This window comes from Pteropus vampyrus, unplaced genomic scaffold (assembly GCF_000151845.1).
Source record: "Pteropus vampyrus isolate Shadow unplaced genomic scaffold, Pvam_2.0 Scaffold47, whole genome shotgun sequence".
In the NCBI taxonomy this organism is placed as follows: Eukaryota; Metazoa; Chordata; class Mammalia; order Chiroptera; family Pteropodidae; genus Pteropus; species Pteropus vampyrus.
In genome coordinates, this window is record NW_011888828.1 from 3,738,377 (window position 1) to 3,755,720 (window position 17,344).

Consider the following 17,344-nt stretch of genomic DNA (forward strand, 5'->3'; position numbering starts at 1 on the left):
ATGTCAGGCTAAATTACATGAACCATAGAGGTAGCTTTCACTTTAAATTATTGTCAATTTAAGAATACCAAGTTTGAAATGGAAAACTATCTATTTAATTTATTGTTTATGAACTTAGTCTGTTTAACAGTTTTTTCTTTTGATATTTTGAATTCTTAAGTACTTGAACGAAATTTATATTTTTCATCTTTTTAAGATTATTGACATTACAGTAAATAGTTTGTAGAGTTTTGAAGATTAATTTTTGTGCGATGAGTTGTGTTCGTTTGTAGTACTCTATTTCAGTACTAGTTTTAAAAACGTGTCTGTGAAGTTTAATTTTTCTTAAACTCAAGGGAGAAAATCTCGAAAATATAACAATATGATATAAAATATATTTTATGTGGTTATGCGGAAGATGACTTATTGAAGTAAGAATTTTAGAGTGTTGTATCATTTACATAATGTACTGGCTCAGAAAAGGCAGGCAGTATATATAGTATGGTGTTTAAAAGCATAGGTTGTCTGGCTTTTTCAGTCTTTTCTGTATATCTGAATAGTTTTGTGATTTGGGGTAAATCACCTAATTTCTGTATGTAGCTATCACTGTACCATGTGTTAATACTTGTATTTTCTTGAAACAGTGTTTATTGAAACAATAGTATATCTTCAAAATTAGTGGCTATTATCATCATCATTCTCATACTATGATTATCATCATTATTGTAATCATTGTTCAAGTAGAGAAATTTTGAATTTTCATTAGAAGCATTCAGAAATTGTTTCTCAGATATTTATATGATAAAGTATTTTCATATTTGCTATTTTGAACTCATTGCTTCAGAATCACCAAAACCTTGGCAAAGGCTAGTTGAAAATTTCTAAATTTTAATTGAGTAAAAATGTGAAATATGATTTAATTTCAAATTCATGGTTATGGTTTTTTTTTTCTTTAAAGTTCTAGATTTAAGTATATATTTTTAAAACCTTACTTTTTTAAAAGCTAAATTAAGAAATTTAGACAGCATTATATTTAAGACCTTTGCAGTAGTAGTTTTATGTATATTGAGGTGTTAAATAGATTTTAATTTCTTATGGCTTTTTCTGTATCTAATTTTACTTTTAAAAGTATGGAAGCAAGTCTTGACATCTTTTAAAATTTATGATGATAAAAAAAAAGGATATGTATATACCATAAATTTTGTTGAAAGGTGAGAATTCTTTTTCTGAAATTTTGATTAGTGTTTTTTTTTAGATCAACTTTACTAATTGGCAGAGATTAGGAGAGTTGTTAGCAGTTTTACCATCATTTATTTATAATTTAACTTAATTTATTATAACCTTTTAAAATTTAACTTTTATACATTCTGATTGTGAAATAAAAAAATTTCTCTTTTATGGGTGTTTGCTCATGGATGTATTATAATTCATTTCTTCAGATGATGATATTTTATATAATACAAAAGAAGATGGTATTAGTAGACATTTATGTCAGGGAAATGAAAGAAATTGCAATGTATTGATGATTTTTCATTATGATTGTAGTGTTTTGATTTTTACTAATTTATGAATTGTGTTACAGAGATACTAAAAGTTATTGCAACCCTACTTCGAAATTCTCCGCAGTGCCCAGAGAGCATGGAAGTTCGCAGAGCCTTTCTTTCTGACATGATTAAACTTTTTAATAACAGTAGAGAAAACAGAAGGTAAGCAGGATCAGAAGGCATTAATTTGCAATATTCAAGTCCAGCTTTGAATAAGCCCATTTATTCTAAGATAAATTGCTTTAAAAAATACTGTGAAATGAATTTTCCATAATCTTTTGTCTTTAAGGGTATGTAAGTAATGTACCATACAGTTGAATTTCCAGTACTACATTCTTTAGTTGTTTTGAGTATATACATAAAGGTGGATTTTTTGTTTATTTTGTTTAGAAATCTTTCAGATGATTAATTTTTTTAGTCACTCAGTATCCTCTTATAATTTTCAGGAGCTTGCTACAGTGTTCTGTGTGGCAAGAGTGGATGCTTTCTCTCTGCTATTTTAATCCTAAGAATTCAGATGAGCAAAAGATAACAGAAATGGTATATGCCATATTCAGAATCCTACTTTACCATGCAGTCAAATATGAGTGGGGTGGCTGGCGTGTGTGGGTAGACACCTTATCAATTACGCATTCAAAGGTAAGTTTTTTTATGAAAGTGTATTTTAGCATTTTAAATGTCTATGATTTTGAGTTTTACTCATTTAAAAATTTTTTTATACTTAAAATCGGAATAAAAGGTAAATTATTCTCTGAAAGTGAAGCAAAATGAACAACTAAAATGGGATAACTAAAAAGAAATTTAAAGTATTTCCAACTTCTTCAGAATCAGAAGTTTTTTCAAATGTCATTTTTATGCATAATTAACTAAAGTGAAACCTCATGCATGCCACAGCATAAAGGAATTTAAATATTCAAGTAGCCATTTTCAGATGCGGTGTTGTGAATTTTATAGTAGCTTGAAGCTTTTGAACACAAGGTGGCGCGGTATATTCAAAGATAAGTTGTTTTTCTACTGTAAGGTGGTTGAGTAAATAGAAAAGTTCTGACTACCCTTTGCTCATGTTCCAGTCAGTTAAAAAATTGGTTTGGAAAAATCTATTAATCTGTTTTTTTTATTTTTTAACTTAAGCTGCTGTGAGTTACTTATTTATAACTTTTATTTAAAGAGTTAATGAAATATTCTAGACATACAGAATGGTAAAGAATAACGTACCCACCACTGTGTATGGAACTGGATTCCCTATCCCAATTGCTGTGTCTGTCGTTGTAAGCCCCCCCACCTCCCCTACTAACCTGGATTTGGTGTTTTTATTTGTTTCATGTATATATTTAACAACATATATATAATAATAAACAATAAAGAATTCTGTTTTTCATGTTTATATTTAACATAAATGATATATTAAATGCATCTTTCTGCAGCTTGCTGTTTTTACTTGTTTTTGTTTGAGATTCATTCATATTGACCCATGTAGTTGTGTTCATTTTCTCATTTATATTGTGTTCCATGTCAAGACTTTATTTCTCAGTTGATGATCATTTTGATATATTTTGTTTATATTCGGAAGTTTTCTTATATATATTTCTAGAAGTGGAATTACTGACTCATAAGATGCAGATATTGACCATTATAAGATAATTGAAATTCTTTTCCAAAGTCCTGTATCAGTTTACATTCTTGCCAGCAGTGTATAAGTTCTCATGTTTTATCTCCATACTATTAATTTGCATTTTCTTATTTTGTGGGAGTTCTTTATATAGTCTTGATCTTAATCCTTTGCTAGCTATATTGTTTATGAATACTTTTGTCAATTTGTTGCTTATCAGTTTATTTCTGGATTTTTATGTTTTTGTCTTCTGAGGAAATTTTACATTTCAAATAATGTAAAATGTATTAGTTTCCTTCATGCTTTATGCTTTTTGTATCTTGTTTAAGAATTCGGTATTCAGAAGGAATATAATATAATTAATATGATTATTTATATCAAGTATAAATTGACTAGAAGGAACAAAAATGATAAATTAGGTATATCTTTAAATGTTCTTATTTTATTGACTGTCATAGTACTCTAGAATATTTTGTGACTCTATTGGAATATATAGTCATTTCTTAATAAATATGTTTTTAGGTGTACCTAAGATTGAACGCACCTAAGATTTATTCATTTTGCCTTTTTTGGCCTCAGTGAGAGGAAGGTACTTTACTATTACAGCCAGACATGACCTGAGAGCTAAATCTGGCTTCACCTGTTTCTGTAAATAAAGTTTTATTGAAACACAGCTACTCCCACTTATTTATATATTTTCTATGGCTAGTTGCATGTTACAAGTATTGAGTAATGCAGCAGAGACTGTATGGTCCCCAAACCTAAAATACTATTTGGCACGTTACAGAAAGTGTTTGCCACCTCTGATCTGACTTGCTCTAGTTTGTGCTGATGCCGGGCTGCTCTGGTTTCTCTTGTAGTGGGCTGCTGCAGTCTGGACTGATTTTCTGATAGTAATGTTTTTCCCTTTACAAACACTAATGAGAAAAACGGTTGAGTTGGGGCCTCATATATGTTTGGATTAGACTTTAGATTATCTGGGGGAATTCTAGGTTAGGAAAGTGCTATGATAAATTAGATTTTTTAACTAGTGTATGTTAATTCAATACTTTTGTATACACTTTAGTTTCCTAAGTCTTTAAGAAAGATGGCTAGAGGAATATAACCTTTGGAGCAGTAATTTTTAATGTATAGCCTGAAGACCTTGGGAGCCCAGGAGACCTTTTCAGTGAGTGTGTGAGGTCCTTTCACAGCTATATTTCTGAGGATGAATTTTCATATACTTAAGTCAAAACAATATAATGCAATAGATTGAATATAAAAATAGATATTAGAATGCAATAGCCTTCTATTAAGTCAGAAGTTAAAGAGATATGCAAAAATGCAAAATAATGGTATTCACATTTTAATTTGAAAAATCATTTTTTCAAAAAAATTTTTATTAACATAATGGGTTTATTGTTGACAAATTATTTGTAAATTTCTTGATATTTGTAATATTTCTTTTAATTTCTAATATGATAAGTACTAATAGATAAACCTGATATAAATAAAAAGTTTTTGTGGGGCCTCAGTAATGTTTAAAAGGAGCTTAAGATAAAAAAGCTTGAGAACAGTTTAAGTCCTAGGGTAGTTAGAGCCAATAGCCTAGTTTTTTTGAGTTTTCTATCTCCAAAATAAAAGAGTTGGAGTAGAAGATAGCTCAGGTACCTTTGAGCTTTTGAGCAGTTATGACTAAATGTACCAATTTATTTGTGTAATGAGAACATGAGCCTTGGAGATAGGATAGTCCTGGAATTAAATTCTGATTTATAGAAATTTTTAGTTATATAAACTCAGACGAGTTTCTCAGTTTTTTTTAACAATCAGTGTCTAATCTAGAGATGGTAAATGTAAATATGTATATATTTACATTTATAATGTGTGTGTGTGTGTATATATTTACACACACACACGTATATATTTACATTTATAATGTGTGTGTGTGTGTGTGTATATATATATATACACACACACACATTTAACAGTTAATGAGTGAAATCACAGAAAATAGACTTAAATGCTCAGTGACTATTTTCCTATGTTATAGCTCTGTCATTTCTCTTATTCATCTTTTTTCCATTTTTACTGCCAGCACACTATTTTAGGCCCAAATCGCTTCATATTTGATATAAATACAAATTTTAAAATAAAGACTTATTTACATCCAAATTAATTTGGGTAGCTATGAAGTGTTTAAGGAAGAATTGTGACTACCCAAGTTAAAAATAGGCTGTGTGGTTCTTATCCAGTCTCCATCCCTCCTCACCCCAAACCTAATCACCATTTTGAATTTTGTGTGCATCATTTCCTTCTTTAAAAAGTTAAAAAATGTATTCCAAAATCATATATTATCTAATGTCTCCTATTTTATGATGTCATAATATGTGGACTCAATGTTTTTCTGTCGAACTTTTGTTTCTAAAATGTTTTTAGTGTTACATACATCATATAGTTTTGGTTCATTCATTTTCAATGCTGTGAGGTACTCAGATGCTTGAAGGCAAAAGTTTTAATAGAGTCGTCATTGTCAAACTTATAACTGTGGCTTGCAGTAAGAAATTTATTGTGACCAGGTATGTATGTGTACACACACACACTCCCTCCCTCCCTCCCTCCCTCCCTCTGTCTCTCTCTGTCTCTGTCTCTCTGTCTCTCTCTCTCTCTCTCTCTTCCCCCTCTCCCCTCTCCCCTCTCCCCCATGTACCTGAAACAGATTTCATGAGACAGGATTTGTCCTTATTAAACCTCGGTATATAGTGATGCACTCACTCTTACTTTTCTATTCTTTTCATTTAAAATTGCTGCTGATGCCCCAGTGAGAGATTCCATGATCTTTCAACTGAATTATTCTCAACTTGAAAAAAATCACTGCTCTAGGGTATATAAGTAGGAGCAGAACTGCTAGGTCCTAAGTAATGTTTCACTCTCTAACCCTTGATACTATTAAGAGGTCTTATATTTGCAAGGTTTTATCTTTCGTCTATTTCGAAGTTTTTCTTTTTATTACTGATTTGTAATTCTTCATATGTGACCATCCATATTGCCTCTACTCTGGGTGTTTCTAATGGTTGGTAGACTTAGGTATTATTTTCCTCTAGATTTACTAAGCTAAAAATAACTTACCCCACTCTATAAACACTTTGTTTTAATCTTCTTAAGATTAGAACACATAAGATATTTTACAAAATAATTTTTATGTCATCTCTCGCTATTCCCGTTGAAAAAAGTATTTTTACCTCATCTTCCACTATTTCACTTGACCACTCTATGTTCTAGTCTTTAAAAAATGGCATGCAATTTGTGTTCCTTTGTACTTACCCAAATTCTTTATCTATTTCAGGACTTAGCTAGTGAAATCACTTCTGTAATGACAGGTTTTGTACTCTCAGGCCATGTCATTCTTTATGAATTCACAGCACTTATTTTTCTCTTGATATCTCTTTAAGTCAGTCTGTGTCTCTTTCTCTCTTCCCCTCCCTGTCATTTCCCTCTCCCAGAGCCCTCCTTCCCCCTCTTCCCTCTCCTCTTTCCCCTCACTTTCTCACTCCCTCTCTCCCCTCAGTTCTTCACTCCCTCTCTTCCCTAACCTCCAAATCAATCTTATGCACCTTCCAGTCTGGCTATTGGATGGCAGTGATATACCCTATGCTATATCACTGCCTAGCTAGCTCTCTCCCTCTTTGCTTGTGACTGTTTCTTATTTTAGCCACTATCTCCCTCTTTTCTTTCCCCTTATTTCTCTGTTCTTTTCTCCAACATCCTTCCACCCATTCTGTACCCCTTCCCTTCTCCCTCTCCTCGGCCTACTTTTTTTCTCTGTTTTGTCTTTAATGAATTGTGCCTGTGTCGTCTCTGCTTCCGTCCTCCCTTTCTCTCTCTCTGTTTGTTAAACACGCTGTGGACTCTTTCATTCCTTTCAGTCACTCTGTGTCTAGGTCTTACTCCAGTTGCCCTCCTCTATCTTATTTCCGCCTTTATTCTTTCTCTTTTTTTCCTTTTCACTCCTCCCTTTTGTTCCTATCTTCTCCTAATCGTGTACCTTCTAATTACTGTGAAATATAGAATGATGAATCAGGAACAGATTCTAAAAGTAGTTTATTTTTAATATTTATACATAGTGTTTCTTTATATATTTTTGTATAGAAAACTTAAAACACAAGGCACGGAAGAATAAATGTGTGACACATAGGAAGAAGAGCAGTAATGAGTAATATAGCAAGTGTAGACTAGCTTTTAATCATGTATAATTCTATAATATCTCATATTGATTAAGAGTGAGTTCTTATTTTCACTGTTAAATTGTAAGCGCTCAGCAGGGATGAAATGTTTTATACTTCATATTTCCCATGGATTTGTGCATAGTGCTGGGTACTTGGCAGTTGCACATTAAATATTTGTTGCCACCCCATGTATGCCTTAGTACCTCAGTTTCCTTTCATCAGGGATCCGTGAAATAACTGCAGCAGCTGTTTCTAAAGTTCCTATGCCATAATCAAATAGTATGATTTGTGGATCACCTCATCGGAATGTGCATTTTATTATAGTTTCCTGGACTCCACCTCAGAATGTTAATCTGAATCCCATGGGATGTTCCCAGAAATCTGTATTTTTTAAAAAACCCTCTTATATACTCTAAATTATGAGTACCCCTGTAGTGTACAGGGAATTGTTTTTACTAACTTTTATAAAATTTTCTCCTTCCCACCTTTATACTAAGCTCCTAATATAATATGATAAACTCCTTAGAAGTATAGAGATAGAGAAATTCTATATAAATTAAATATGGACCCCCAGTTAAGACCTCTTAATACTTTATTTTTTTAATGAAAATCTTTTTTTTTTCTTTTTTGTCTTTCTGGGAGCATATGTCGCAGTACAGAGAATGTTAAAGAAAAATGAACTGTACATTTTGTGTGCATATATAGTTTTGATGAATCAGTTTATATTTTTCTTTACTCCAGTGACTTATGGCTTTAAATCTTTGCAAAAAAGAAAAAAAATAGTTGCTTTGAGAGGTCTTTGGTCTACGTTACGTTGGGCTAAGAACCAGTATTTGACTCAAGTTTTAGGATTATAATTATAAAGTGGAATACATACTGATTAAGTTAATTGTGGAGGATTTCTGAGTAAAACCGGACCTATCATGTTTTGCTGTTAAAACATACTTAAAAAAATACATACTAAAACTTTATTTAACTCCATGAGCGGGGAAAGAAAAATTTAAAGGTACAAGTTGGGGCTTATGATTTTTCACTTTTAATTTTAATGTTTAATTAATACTGTTTAATTTTTTTCTTTGTGTGAATCTCCTTTATCAACTTTTTTGTTTCATAATGTAATTTATTTAAATATTGCTGTGTTAATTTTCTTGGAATTTTAAAATCTTGACATCTATTTTTAAAATAAAATAGACAACTTTAAATGAAATAGGCTATTCAAGTAAATATTTAATGAAGTTTAGGATAGAGCTGAAGTAATTCTGTAAGTAGGAGAACACTTTGTAGCACACTGTCACAAAGTCTGCAGGAATAATTGAAACTAAATTATTTTCTCTGAAAATATTCCTTCTAAAGCTTTATAAATATTTGCATGCATAAGATACTGAAGTGATGATTATCCTTTCCTTTTTGCAGCCATTTTAAATCTCAGTATCAAATTTATAACATGGTTCTTGATAAAGAACTGGCCTGTAAAAAACTAATGTTGCAGAAGTGGATAGCTTTTGCAGTTACATCAGGATACATTCAGCTGCTATAAAAAGCCAAAGAAACTCAATTGCAATTTTATTGTCCAGTTTGATAGATTTCCTGCCACCATTGTAGCTGGAAAGTTGTTTGTCACTGTATCTCTCTCCTCCAATGGCTGCACTAGGTTTCATAAGTAGTAATAGGCTTTTCTGGTATTAACTGCACTTTCGGTTACTTTGGTCTTAGGGTTTCATATGTGTACCTGTTAAGAGTAACCTTTTAATTCCATTATTTTCCTATGTGTTATTTAGATTTTCAGTATGTATCTTTTTTCTGTTCCTTTTTTTATGCTTCAAATGGAACACTATGCTGAGTAATTAAATAATACTATTTTCATTTTGTTAAAATGCTTTTACTCTTTAATTAAAATTTAAACTAAGTCATTTAATATGAGAATTACATGAATTATGAGAATTGTACAAAAAATTCGTTTTCTAGACCAATGAAACTAAAACGTTTAGATACTGTGTTTTGTCTAGACCTATATAGCCACAAGGTAGAATGGCTTTATGACTTAAAATAATCAACAAGTAAAAGTTATTCACATGGGTTAAAAATGCTATATTATATTTTTCTCCAAATGATGAGTTTGCGTAAAGTATTTAATTATCTTGGATTTCTTGAACTATCTTCAGATTTTATTTGCTTTTAACAGTGTAATAAAATGCCTAAAACATACTTAAGTCATTTTATATCAGAAGATAGTACAGTTTGGGTTGAGTAAAAAGCTGGTGGAAATCAGTTTTGTTAGATTTCTCTTAAATGGTATCTTAAAATTATTTTTTAAACAATCACAACATATAAATTAGCATATGTAAATATCCATGTGTTCGTGTGTGTGTTTATGGTGGCTATGTAATAAAATTAAAAGCTACCTACTTTAATTTTAAGAGTTATAAAATTTCCACATTTCATGGATTGTTACCATTTTATACTTAATTGCTAAAATATTTTTTGGCTTAAACTTTTTAAAAATAGTATTATTTAATTTTAAAAACAATACATGTTTATCATAGGAAATTTGGTATCTAGTACAGATGTATATACACAAAGACCAAGAATCACCTGTTATCTACTCACTTGTGTTTGACTTAATATTTTAGTGCAAGAGTTTCCAGTCTTCTGTTATATGCATAAATATATACATGTACAATATTCTACAAAAACTATGATCCTATTTGTTTTGCAGTATTATTTACTGATATATTTCTTATATAATTTTATTATATTTATGCGTGTTCTCATTTAACTTCATTTAGAACAACAGGCAGCAACTGGATTTACTTTGGGGCTGTAGTTTGCGGACCCTCTGTTCTAGAACACTACAAGAAAAATCTGTGTGCCATGGCTCTAAGTTTAGGCAGTCATTGTGTTGTAGTGGAAAAAACTTTGGACTCATTCAATCCTGGATTTAACTCCCTTTGGAAGAACTTAAGCATGTTATTGTACTTTTTTGACTCTTAATTCACTCATCAGAAAATGGAAATGAAAGTGAGTGATGAATGTTCAGTGCTTTACTCAGTATTTGGAAGCTAGAGGGGCTGGTGAAGTTACTTGCTCCTTTACTCATTTCTCCCATTCCTTCTTAGCTTAGTGTCCAGAGTGTCAAAGTGTTTTGATATTTAGCTTTTTGTGTGCACTGCCACATTGCTTTGTAGAACTTAGCGCACCAGTATGTTGTTACCAGTGGTGTGTACCTGTTTCCCCATAGGTTTACCAACATTAGGGAATTATGTTTTTTTAAAGATAATTTTATTTAGGTGTAGTTGTATATAATATTTAGTTTCAGGTATACAATATAGTGCTTTGACACTTAACATACTTTACAGTGTGATCACCATACTAATTCTAGTAATCATCTGTTACCGTGTAAACTTATCACAATATTTTTGACTATATTCCAGTTCTCCTTTTTCACCCTTCCCCCTTGGCAACCATGCCTTTGATCTCTGTTTCTATAAGTCTGTTTCTGTTTTGTTTTGTTGGTTCCTTAAGGAATTTTAATGGCTGCACGTTATTAAGTGTATATATAGTGCATCATATTATGGAGAAGTGAAGAGCAAAAGCTGTAGCTTTGATGTAACATCTCAGTGCTGACTGACCACTTGTAATTCTAGGAAGGGGTGATTGAGTAAATGATTCAAGTTTATTTTTCATATTCTGGTATTCTCCAAAGTTTTAGTTGAAAAATTGGTGGAGGTGATGTTTAAAATCTATTGATTTATATTACATGTTGCGTATACACTGTAGTTTAGCTTTCCGTTATCTTTGAGCAGCGATGACCCTACTCCTGTATAATTATCTCTTACAGGGTAAATTCCTCTAATTCCAGCAGAAGATGTCTGCACATTTTAAAAGTTTTAGTAGATATTAAATTGCTATCTAAAATCTATACTTATACTTTAGCTTTTCATGAAAGCACTTGTCTAGACTGTTCTTAAGAAAATAAAATTGGTTAAGATTGACTTTTTTTAATCCATTTCCCGTTTTTACATCACTATGCTAAAATGAGGATACTCCTACCTCTGAAGATTAAATGTGTCAATATATGCCAGATGCTTAATAAGCATTCTGATATCTCAGCTATTGGCACAATTTTTAAAATATATGTCTGGTATTGCTCACCAAAATGACCTTAACTTGTATTTATTTTACGTATGTTTTCAAGCATGTTATAAAAATGGGCAGCAATTATTGACTAGATAGAAATTTTCATACTTTAAGGAAGTTTGAGGGAAGAATATATTTTTAAAAGTAAAATTAAACAAATCTAGAATGTTTTCATGTGTTAGTATGATTTTTATAGAGAGTAAAAAAATACTAACTGATCAGAAGGCTTCTGTTTAAATTGCATCCTCGCTTGATGTTAATAAGGAAGTGTTGCTCAACATTATTTCATGAAAGAATACAGTTTGTTTTTATACTTTCTAGGGTTGCTTACTAAAAAAGGTGAATTTCAGATCAAAAGTTAAAACTTTAATGTGACATCAGAATATTAGACCACTTAAAATTCTAGAGGGAAATAATTGAGTGAATTAGTTTTCATATTCTGGATTTCTCAAAAACTGCTCAGAAGAATTGTTGGAGGTAATTTGAAAAATATTGAAAATTAATTTAAAGCCTTTGAGAATAGGGTTATGTAAATATAGCATAATTTAAAGCCTTTGAGAATAGGGTTATGTAAATATAGCATGTAAATATAGCAAAATTAATTTAAAGCCTTTGAGAATAGGGTTATGTAAATATAGTGTAGTTTATATAAAATATTGTTAAAGAGAATCAGAGTCAGACAATAGTTAAAATAGTAAAATCAGTTTTTATTCAGGAACTGTTATAGGGGAAGAGGGACCTGTGTGCAGAACTGGACTCAGTTCCAAATACAGAAAATGAATGTGGGGATTTATAGCCAAGGAGCACAGGGTAGGAGTGGGGAGGGGGTTAGGCGAATGCAAAATTACTGAGAGGAAACATCTGGGATGAGGGAGATTCTGGTTAAATGGACTTTAAACAGGATTCTTGCTGAAGGCAGGCCAGGCTGATCATTTGGGGGATGGTAGAGGATGAGGAATTTGATATGATATCCAGGTGATCAGATGTTAAGGATGTGGGATTCTCTAAACTGACTTTAGATGTTTTGCTGAAGCTCAAGAGATGTAGGTCTGCTAAGGATGAGGCCTGTTTAAGAAGAGGGTACAGAGGAAATGGACTAAAGCTTAATGAGATAGTCTTTTTCAATATAAACAAAAATATAATTGTACTACTTTTAAATTTGCTTTTTCTCTTTTTTCCCTCAGATTGTAAACAGGCATTTTAGGCATCCTCCCGCCCCCCTTTTTTTATTCTTTTGTTTGTTTTTGTTTTTGTGGTTGGTTTAAGTTACATATGAGTAGAATAGTAGGATTTACAAGTCAAATTCATTTGAAAAAAATTATTAATTTCTGTGTTAAATCATATAGTTGACTTTTCAAGCAGTGGATAAATAAAGCTTACCCTTACCTGTGCGATAAAATTTTGACTCCTTTTCAAGGTTCACAAAACCTTTAATAGTCCAATACCTGTTTACTATTCACACTGCTTGCTGTTTTTATTTCTTACCACTACTAGAGATGCTTTTTTAATCTGTTGCTTTACCAAATTACTCACTGTCTTTAGTGAACCATCTTCTTTCATCATCTATTCTTCTGCACATCTTCAAAAAATTTCTTGTGAATGTCATCTCCTTTTGCTCTTAATATTTTTCTGTCTTGCAAATGATTATTCATTAATAAAGTCCAAACTTAAATGTCTGCATTTTCCTGGTACTTCCAGGTGTTTCTAGGCATAATAATGCAATTTTTGTAAACTGTCAGTAATACCTTTAATAGATCGCTAAACTCTACTTTGAATTACCTGAAGAGTTTATAAATCATTTCTAGAAGGCACAGAAAAGACATGAACAAATGGAAAAACATTTTCTGTATTAGCAAGACTCAAATCATAAAGTTATAGTAACATTTCTTTAGGTTATAAATATAATGAAATCCCAGGAAAATACTAATATGGAGTATATGGAATTCTATACAAGACTTTAGTATGTTATAAAGGATGAATCTTTTTTTTTTTTTAATTTATTGGGGTAACACTGGTTAATACAATTACAGAATTTTCAGGTGTACATTATAGTTTGACATCTGTATATTCTATTGTCTGATTACCACCCAAAGTCCAGTTTCCTTCAGCTACCATATATTTAATCTCCTTTACTCACTTCACCCTCCCCCTATCCCCTATCCCCTACCCTCTACCCGCTACCCAGCTACCATATATTTGACCCCCTTTACCCAGTCCACCTCTTCCCTCCTCTCCCACCCCCAACCCTCTGGTAACCATTAGTCCATTTTCCATGTCCCTGAGTCACTGTTCGCCCTGTTCATTTGTTGCTTTTAGGTTTATATCCTGCATATAAGTGATATCATGTGATTTTCAACTTTTTTAGTCTGGCTTATTTTGCTTAGCATGATTATCTCGAGGTCCATCCAGGTTGTCACAAATGGCAATATTTAAAGGATGAATCTTAAATCACCTGGGAAAAGATGGACTATTCAGGAAATGGTGTTGGGACAATAGAGGATTCATCTAGGAAAACAAAAAAGTTGGAGTACCAGGAAATTTTATGAATGGACCAATTAAAGGGGTGGGGATTGGGGTAAAGAAACCATAAATCTGCCAGAAAAAAACTACAGAAAATTCTTCTGTAAACTTGTAGTGTGTAAGAATTTTTCTAAGTATAATTAAGAATTTAGAACCACTGAAGAGAAAAAAAGACTAATAATTTTTGCTACATTAAAACAAACGAAAAAACCCTTTGTGACCATTAAACTACCATAAAGTCAAACAGTAAATGACAAATTCAGAAAAACTATTGAGAAACCAGGGCAAAGATAGCATTGCTAATATATAGAGTGCTCGTAGAAATAGATAGGAAAAGACATCCAGTAGAAAAGTAAGACAAGAGACACGGACAAACAACTCATAGAAGACTAAGTAAAAAGTACTTTAGATATATAAAAACATGTTCAATCTGCTCATTGTAAGGATCTGCAAATTAAAACTATCCTGAGATAGTTCACCAAGATACTTAAATGCCAAAAGAAAATGTGGAACAGTGTGTATAGTGGATGTTAATGAGTAAAACAAGTGGGAAAATCAGGATTTATATTTGTGTGTGTATGCACAAAAAACATTCTGGAAAGATACATAAGAAATTAACTGGTTGCCTGGTTGTTTGGAGAATTATGCAGGTGAGGACTAGTAGTGGGAGGGAACCTTTTACATTCTGTACTGGTTTATGTTTGAATCACGTAAAGTAGGGGAGGAAAAACTTTTCCTTGACCCTCTTAGGGCCCCTGTCTGGGCCTAAAAATTAAACTGTCAGAGATTAGTATGAAAAAAGCATATAAATTTATTTAACATAAGTTTTACATTACATGGGAGCCTTCCCGAGGAAACGAAAATCTGAAGAAAGGTATAAGCCTGAGTGTTTTTACACTAGGTTTGATAAAGACTGGAAACTTGTAGAAAAACATGATAGGACAAAGGGTATGAGCTAAGGGTAGTAAACTAGGGGACGTTTAGCAAGGTCTGTTCATTAGGATTCTTCTTGGCATTGTTCTGTCTTCTGAGATGAGGATGCTCCTTTGCTCTGGTTGTAGGGAGGGCAGCCCCAGAGGTCTCCTCTACCCGCTGTGTCCATGATCCGCTTCAGGGGAGATTGGAGAGAGATTAGAGTTCTTCCTGCACCTGTTGTTTCTCACATTCCTTCATTGTAAAATATTCAGTATGCCAACATGCTGTAGTTCGAGGTATTGTGTTCTAGACCCCATCAAAATATATTACCTATTCAAAAATGGTTTTAAGTTTATTAGATGATGAATGTATAGTGCTTATTATGTATATGACTTGTTTTCCTCATGGGAATTCTTCCCTTTTGTTATTGAACTTATGTTATTTTCATAACTAATTCTCTTAGGTAGTTTTCTGAGGATAGCCTAGGCTTTATGCTTGATATCCCTCTTGTCAGGTTGTATTAGGGTAGCATTTAAGAGGTTAGGTGAGGTGGTGATCATTTTGAGCTATGCTTATTGTTATCCCATATGGGAAAGTTCAACTATTTTTAAAGATCAGCCTGAGTTATGAATTGTCAAAAGATTGATAACCTAAGAATTAGAAATTAGCATATCATATTCAGCTGGTATTTCATAGGAAAATAAAATACAATGCAAAAGATCCATTTGCTTAAAAAGGAAAACCAGTTCTTAAACATTGTCTAACATTTAAAAGTCTAAATTTTTATAGTTTAATTTTTGATTGAAATGTTAATGTCCCGATGTATTGTATTAATCTTTTATCTCCTAATTAGTAAATTTGAGTGCTAATTAAGTTGAAAGTAATGGCAAGAGAAATGTTGTAGTTATTAGCATATGAGTATCTTTAGTAGTTTATAGAAGTGCCTTCTAAACAGTACAAACAGCTATAGATTAGCTATCAAATGATTGTGAAGATTAATGACTAGTCTTTTAGCTGGGTAATTTAGAACAATAACTGGTAATTAATTAGGAATTATCGGTCACAAATACCTTTAGGAAAACAGTATCAAAAAAGATAACAACAGTGATAATTGCTCAATTGTCATTTAGGTTTTAGACGGAGTAAAGGAGAAATTTAAAAATCAACTTCATAATTTTAAAAGCATTTTTAATATTTGTATTTACAGAAAGTAAACAAGTTGGCTTGCTAAGGAAAGACAAAGCACTATATAGAACAGATTTGATTATAAATGGTGAGGCAAATACAATCTATTATATACATGTACGGTTTTTATCTAAAAGAAAAAATGATATTCTTGTGTATTTTGGAGGTTACATCTTGGAGTCAAGTATCTAGGCTCTTTAACTCTGAGACAGGAGACAGGACACCATCATCCTTGATGTTCTTATTTCAAAGAGATGGTCCCAATACCCCCAGAAAAGATATCCCTGGGATACAGAACTAGCAAGAGGTTTATTACCTTTTAAAAAGTTTTACACATATCTCAAAATACTAGAGAGATTATTTACAACTTCAGGTTTTCTAAAGGAAATAGGTAAAGAGAACAGGGGGAGTTTTCTTTCCCTTTTGGCTCCAGGGAAAATTTAAAATTTTCTAGGTTTGTATTTCCCCTTAAACTACCCATTTTAGAGAGGGAACATATGAGCTGCACAAAAGTCAAGTGACTAGTCTAGAGCCACATATGAGATATGAAAAACATGTTCAAGGGTTAGTTGAGGTACTCTTCCAGGTAGTAGAACCAAAAAACAAAGGGATGGAAAATAGAGAAATGATAAGGAAATTGGAGGACCGATTAGTGCAATGTGTAAAAAATAGAAATCCCAGAAAGCAAGAACAGAGGAAAATGAGGAGAAGATATAAGTGATTATATCTTAAGTGATTTAAGAAGATTTCCCCAAACCAAAGGATAGGTGTTACACTAGAACGGCCCAAAGGATAGTGCAGTGGATGAAAATCGACCATGCCAAGCCAAAGCTCTAGGAACGATGAAAAGATTTTACAAGATTTCACAAAGAACAGAGTAGGTCATGTGAAGGATCAGGCGTCAGCATGACCTCAGACTTCCAACAGTAAGCACAGAAATAAGAAGGCAATGAAGAAATACCTTTAAATTCTGAATATAAATGCTTTTCAATTTGTGATTGTATACTCCATCTATTAAGTATGAAGGTAGACTGTTTTCAGTTCTCAGAAATTTAGTTCTTATGTACCCTTTTTCAAGAAGGCACTAGAGGATGTTCTGCATGAAAAGGAGAGAATAAACAAAGAATTGAGATATAAGAAACATCAGAAGTGAGATGAAAGGAATCTGTAGGAATATAGTGAAGAGGAGATCTCAGGTTGGCAGCTATGTAGTAGGCATGTGACAGTTCATCTAAGTTGGAAGAGTTTGACTT

General features: G+C 32.1%; 1 protein-coding gene across 5 annotated transcripts in view; it reads left to right on the forward strand.

Annotated features, from left to right (window-relative positions):
* The window catches only part of LRBA (LPS responsive beige-like anchor protein), a 573,246-nt gene that overhangs the window by 89,394 nt on the left and 466,508 nt on the right, over positions 1-17,344 (forward strand). For all 5 annotated transcript variants that reach the window (XM_023530214.1, XM_023530213.1, XM_023530212.1 and 2 more), the window contains 2 exons: positions 1,562-1,685; positions 1,970-2,162. In XM_023530214.1, coding sequence (XP_023385982.1) covers positions 1,562-1,685; positions 1,970-2,162 — 317 coding nt within the window. The remainder of the gene's footprint in view (positions 1-1,561; positions 1,686-1,969; positions 2,163-17,344) is intronic.